At 53.2% G+C, this 6854-nt stretch overlaps 1 protein-coding gene across 1 annotated transcript; it reads left to right on the top strand.

Moving 5' to 3' along the window:
• Positions 1-4869: 4869 nt before the first annotated feature.
• LOC109782172 (protein trichome birefringence-like 21) lies at positions 4870-6618 on the top strand. Its single transcript, XM_020340769.4, has 2 exons — positions 4870-5679; positions 5762-6618. Exons 1-2 carry the CDS (start codon positions 5233-5235, stop codon positions 6530-6532), a joined length of 1218 nt encoding a protein of 405 aa, XP_020196358.1. The 5' UTR covers positions 4870-5232; the 3' UTR covers positions 6533-6618.
• The last annotated feature ends 236 nt before the right edge of the window (positions 6619-6854 follow it).

The raw sequence follows: 6854 nt of genomic DNA, 5'->3' as shown, positions 1-6854 counted from the left end.
TTTTTTTCCCTTTTACCAGCAGTAATAAGAAAAGAAAAGAACCCATGATTATTCGATGCTGCTGGTGCTGGGCCACAGCCAAGCTGCTCTCATGTGCCTATGTGAGGGGCTACCACTCTCCCTGAGCGCAAGCGCAAGTGGCAGTCAGCACTCTACTCAGTAGCCTTGAGCCATTTTTAACCAAGGCCCCATACGGACAACAGTAACACCAACAGATCAAACTTTGAAAACAAATTAATTAAACTAGACATTGTTTTGCTTTTCAGAGCAGGCCTTGGCACTGACTATATCCTGTCAATGTCACCATTATCACGTGCAGGCAGGCACAGTAGACGATCATGTGGTGAACAGTGGAAGTAGCAACTCGGAAATTTACGATGCTGCCGGGGCAGCTGGTAGGAACGGCGGCCCAACCATCTCAATTCAAAGACCCCATGGCCCACTTCATTTGTTTACTGTTTTGCCCATAGATTTTACTACTACTACACCTTTCTTTTCCCGCTCCGCTTTTTTCCTTGATCGCAATCCCCACCTTTTTTTGGGTGAGGCAGCATTCTTTCCTCGATCTTGGGTCTTCCCGTCTTTTCGTAAGCAGCCCTAAATTTTGTGCGTCCTTGTTGCATCGAATCCTTAATACTAGGATCGATGAAATTTTTTTTTCGAAAAGGGGATCTCCCCGGTCTCTGCATCAGAGTGATGCATACGACCATCTTATTAAAGAAATAAAAGGTTCCAACATGGTTTCAAAGTCTCCAACTGAAAAGTAATAAAAAGACAGCTCACACAGAGCTAAAGAGGCTGGCTATACAGCCTAGTCAAGATAAGACGCCACAACCGGCTGGCTAAAAGATAGATAGATAAACTAATTTCCTATCCTATTACATGACCGCCATCCAACCCGGTTGAAGATATCCCGAGCTACCATCTCCCAGCGGATAGATCCAGTAACCAAATGCTCCCTGGCCTCCATCGGAGTGAGTAGCGACCATGAACGGATCACGGCCGTGGCTCGGAAAATAACCTGCAAAAAGTGAATACGTGATGTTTTGTTAAAAACCAAATCATTTCTGCAAGTCCGGATAGTCCACAACAATGCGCAAACTCCGACACGAATATGTCTCGCTAATGCAGGCTCAATCCCAGTGAGCCATATTAAAAGCAATGTGAACCGTCCGCCAAAGAACTCTGGCAATCGGGCAATCAAAAAAGAGATGTTTGATCGTCTCGTCCCGATCACAGAAGCTACACCTCGTAGGTCCTGTCCAATTACGCTTAATCAAGTTATTCTTGGTTAAAATAACCTGTTTATGAACAAACCACATAAACACTTTTATTTTCAAGGGAATTTTGACAGCCCAAACATGCTTGGAAGTAGGAATGGAGCTCGAATTAATTACATCAATATACATTGATTTAACCGTGAATACTCCAGACCTAGTCAATTTCCAGCGTAATTCATCGGGTTGTTGAGAAAGATGGACATCCATTAGTCTCCGAACTAGACGAAGCCAATCTTCCCAACGATTGCCCACTAACGACCGTCTGAACTGAATATTAAGGGGGATGGATTGAAACACCGTAGCAACGAACACCTCACGTCGTTGAACAATGCGATATAAAGACGGATATTGAATGGCCAAGGGTGTCTCGCCGAGCCAAGTATCCTCCCAGAAGCGTGTACTAGCACCGTTGCCAATAACAACCTTTGTCCTATTAAACAAAGACTGTTTGACTTTCATCAGGCCTTTCCAAAAGGCGAGTCAGTTGGCCTGACTGTGACCTGGGACAAGGACTTTGTCTGTAAGTACTTGTTGCGAAGGATTTGGGCCCACATGGCATCAGTCTCAAAAGAAAGCTTCCACAGCCACTTGCTAAGAAGGCATCTGTTCTTAACTTCAAGATTCTCAATACCAAGACCCCCTTGGTCTTTCGGTCTACAGATGATATCCCATTTTGCAAGTCTGTATTTTTTTTCCGTTCTTACTAGGATCGATGAAATGATTTTGATATTTACTTCCTCACTTCATTCACCCTTCCCTCAGAATGATACCGATCGAAGCGCCGGGCTGGCGACCGTCCTTTTGGCTGCTTGCACCGCACTGCACAGCATCGATCGGTAGACCCTCGCAGTTTTTGCCGCTTTTCAATCATGTGCGCTGCATCTCTACCGCTTTGTCGCCACGGTGAGCCCGAGGAAGAAGACAACATGATGCTGGATCTGGGGCTACGCATCCATCGTCCCACCCCATTATGTCCTCACGCGAGGCGCGGCCATGTCCATGTGCGGCGAGGGAGCGTCGACGTCGACGTCTCCAGCCAGCCCTACCCATCGAATTGCCCGTCCTGCCCCCGGCGGCCGGCCGGAGAAGAGATCATCCTCGCAACGCAACGGGCGATCGAGTGGCTCGCAGTCGCAGGCAGGCACGCATGCGGTCCCATGAACCTGCGAAGGACAGTTGTTTTGGCCATCGACACCACGCGGCCGTGTCTCCTCTGTACAGTCGCTAGCTACCCTTCTTGATGGACGGACGAGTTTATCCTTTTCTTTTCTTTCTCTTTCGGGCAGTGCCACCTCAGTACGTACGCAGTAGTTGCTCTCACACGGCGTGACCATCCATCGGAGCACAGGTTTGTTCCGGATCAATTCAGTTGCCTCTGCTTGCTTCATGAGGTGATGTAGCCTCCATTTCGAAAAAATAAAGTGATGCAGCCTCCGGTACCGAGCAAACAAATTGCACCGAGCAAACAAATGGCAGTACTACTGTAGATCACGGTTCATGGCAGACAGCGATGTTTACCTCCACGATGGCCACTTGAGGCTGATCTGATGCCAGAACGACCGGCCCAGAGTATGTTTGATTTGATAGCCCGACCAGAAGCATCCCCGATGTAACTTTCCTTAAAAGTATTTTTATCTGCGGGGCCGCCGTAATTTTCCTGTGGAACGGCATCGAGAATTTACTACTGGCACCCCCAATCTGCTGCTGGCGAGGGCTCCCGTAAAACCAAACAGACCGGTTCTATAGATCGCCGTGCACCCAGCGAATATCGATACCTGCTCTACTACTACTTGTTTTGTCTGTTTTATATCTCAGAGGATTTTGGTTCCATTGGCCGATTCCTTTCATCAAGTAGTAGTAGCGAAACAAAACGAGTAGTACGTGTTTATTTTATTTTTTTAAAAGGAGGACTGTCCTAGCCTTTGCATCAGCATAATGCACACAACCATTTTTATTTACTATTCATCAGAGCTTGACCAAATGCAATTCGAACACCATGATGCACACATTATTACTATTCATCAGATCTTGACCAAATGCAATTCGAAGATACTTACTAGGCGAACAAAGTCACTACACCTACAAATATATAGATGTACTCTATCCACATAATAGGCACAATCTAATCCAGTGGCCTTAAGACCATCCGATCTAGGCGTCTCATAAAGTGCACCGCCTGCGCACGTTTTAGGATCCGTCGTCACCATCTATCACCATCCCATCTTCAGGAGGAATCACTGCAAAGATCATACCAGTCCCATCTGTCGTCGACGTCACCACAACACCAGACATCGCCACTAGCCTGCGTGCGTCGGTCTAACTGTGTCCAACACTGAGACTCCACTGCTCCACACCGTAAGACCCCTTCATCTTCAATGCGGTCGATATTACACCGCTCCACCTGTTGGCCTCTCTAGTAAACCGGTGCTCCAAGTCGATGCCCCCAAGAGGGAGAACGACAGCAAAGTCTCCGGCATCATCCGATCCGGGAGACCCAGATCTAGGGTTTCCCCTGGAACAACTTCCACCTGTAGGAAGATGGGCACGCCATCCGCAACTACCGACGTACCCAAAGCGGTGCCCACCACCACATAACTCTCACGACGTCGCCTTCAAGAAAGACACGACGCCGAGAGCGCCATCGTCGCCCTAATGTTTTCACCCGAGTGCCCTTGAGGTGGGAGAAGGTAGGGCGGACCCGAACGACGTCTTCAGGAAGAAAAATGGCACCCTCGGGCATCGTCATCGTTGTGGCCAGTAAGAGCCAACAAGGGAATTATCCCAATCCGGATCCCACCTCCCGCTCCGCCCCATCCCGGTGACCGGCTAGCAGCGCGACCATGTCCGATAAGACGGAGTGCACGTCGCAAGGAGTGAAGGGAGAAGCAACTCGGCGCGGTTGGCTGCTGGGGCAACAATCCGCCGGTGGATCGTTGGCCGCCCGATCCGATCCCCGGTAGCCCACCTGTCTCGCCGCGCCACATGACAGGAAGGCCATCCTAGGGGCCGCCACCCCGGATCCAAGGCCCTACGCCCCAAATCTGGTGGATCAATGCCGGCCGAGCCGTCACTGACGCTGGCTGGCCGCCTCGCCGCCGTGGACCAGATCGGCTACATCGCAGTTGATCGGGGCCGCACCCTCAAGTCTGGGCGCCCCGTGCCACCCTAAGAGCAGAGGGAGGGAGCGTTGCCTCCATCACAGCTGCTAGGGTTGAGGCCCTTAGGTCACCCACGGGGGGATGGGGGAGGGGAGGGAGGGAATGGGAGGGGAGGGCGGCCGCGACAGAGGGCCTACCAAACGAGTACGTAGAGTAGGATATTGACCAAGTCGCTTCAGATCTGCAGAGGCCCTGGAGGGGCGGGGTGCACCGCATGATGCACGAGCATGACCCGATCCATCCCCCGTCCATGACATCCCGGTTTACAGCTCGACTGGCAAATGGCACGCGACGGCACAACAGAGGTCATGCGAGTACGTGGTGGCCATGGTGGGTAGCATAATCAAATAGTCGCACGCAGCACAAGGCAGGGTTAGGTTACATTGCATTGCGAGTAAGTATTAATATGGGAAAAGACAGACATGTTCCTCGGCGAGCCCACCTGTCAATATTGAAATGAACCGCGCACCTACTCTCTTCTCCTCCGCGTCCACCGCCTTCAAGAAGCGGCACCTCATCTCCTCGCACCCGCACAGATAGCCTAGAGAGACAGGGTCCGCAAAGCAAGCACCGCCCGGCAAAGGCAAGAAAGAGCCATCCATCCATCCATCATCCCCTTCCTCGTGCGCTGCTGCCTCTTGCTTCTTTCTTCTTCGTCTAGTACCAAGCTCAAGCTAGATAGATATCCATGGTTTTTCTCTCCTTGCTTGCTTGCGAATTGCTGCAGGTTGTAAGTAGATAGGTGTTATACGTAGTAGGAGCTACTAGTAGATAGGCGGCGGGTGGGAGAGGAGATGAAGCTCCATCTCCTGCTGAAGGTCCTGTTCGGCCCCGTGCCGGTCTACTTCTCGGCGCTGGCCATCCTCATCCTGCTGACCAACGCGCAGTACTTCGGGCTCGGCGGCGTCGGCGTGCCGCGCGCCACCAAGCTGGCCTCCTCCACGCAGGTGGTGAGCGTGATGAAGTACTGCGACATCTTCCGCGGCGAGTGGGTGCCCGACGCGGAGGCGCCCTACTACAACCACAAGACGTGCGGCATGATCCAGGAGCACCAGAACTGCCTCAAGTACGGCCGACCGGACCTCGGCTTCCTCAAGTGGCGCTGGAGGCCGTCCGGCTGCGAGCTGCCGCGCTTCGACCCCGTCCAGTTCCTGCAGTTCGTCCGCCACAAGTCCCTCGCCTTCGTCGGGGACTCCCTGGCTCGCAACCATATGCAGTCCTTGCTCTGCCTCCTCTCACAGGTACCGTACATTTTCCTCGCCTGCCATGTTTGCCATGTTTGCGCACTGGACTGACCTTTGAGGCTGAACAAATGGATTGCAGGTGGCGTATCCCAAGGACATCTCGGCGAACCCGACGGACCAGAACAAGGTGTACCACTACCGGGCGTACAACTTCACCATCAACATGTTCTGGTCGCCGTTCCTGGTGCGGGCGCGGGAGCCCGACCACGACGACCCGGCGCACACGGGGCACTACAGCCTCTACCTGGACGAGCCGGACGACAAGTGGGTGTCGCAGGTGCCCCGGTTCGACTACGTGCTGGTGTCGGCGGCCAACTGGTTCTCCCGCCCCTCGCTCTTCTACGAGAAGCGGCGGCTGATCGGGTGCAGCTTCTGCAGCCGGCAGTACGGCGTGCCGGACCTGACGCTCTACTACTCGCAGCGCAAGGCGTGGCGGGTGGCGCTGCGGGCGATCAACGCCCTGGAGGGCAAGGTGAAGGCGCGGGTGATTGTGCGGATGCTGTCGCCCATGTCGCACTTCGAGAACGGGACCTGGGACCAGGGCGGCAACTGCAAGCGCACGGAACCGGTCCGGAGCAACCAGACGGTGATGGAGGGGCGGGACCTGCAGTTCTACACGGCGCAGATGGAGGAGTACCGCGCGGCGGAGAAGACCGCGCGGACAAAGGGGCTGCGGCTGATGCTCATGGACGCCACGGCCGCCATGCTGATGCGGCCCGACGGCCACCCCAGCCGGTACGGGCACTGGCCCAACGAGAAGGTGCAGCTCTACAACGACTGCATCCATTGGTGCCTCCCCGGCCCCATCGACATCTGGAACGACCTCTTGTTCCAGATGATGCTCGTCTAGCCCAGTCCCGTTCCCGTCCATCGGCACACAGATCTGATCAAAGGATATGCTCCAAGGCAATTTTGATAATGAATTGTTCCATCTCATCTCATCTCCCTCCTTTCATTCTTCCCTACTACTACCAGTCGATCCGCTTTCCATTCCTTTGATTGATGGGTGTGGTGGTGGTAACTATTGACGACGCCAACTTTTTTGTCGGTCGTCACGGAAAGAGTGAGCAAAAGAAGCTCCTCTCCCCTTTTCTTCGTTTGAAAAACACAAGTCATCTCGTATTGGATTCCATTCGCAACGCAAGCTACGGGCTCCAAAGTAAAGGCGCGTA

The sequence above is a fragment of the Aegilops tauschii genome, chromosome 3 (genome assembly GCF_002575655.3).
Source record: "Aegilops tauschii subsp. strangulata cultivar AL8/78 chromosome 3, Aet v6.0, whole genome shotgun sequence".
Classification (NCBI taxonomy): Eukaryota; Viridiplantae; Streptophyta; class Magnoliopsida; order Poales; family Poaceae; genus Aegilops; species Aegilops tauschii.
Note: the sequence above shows the minus strand (reverse complement) of the source record. Positions and strands in the feature narration are given on the sequence as shown.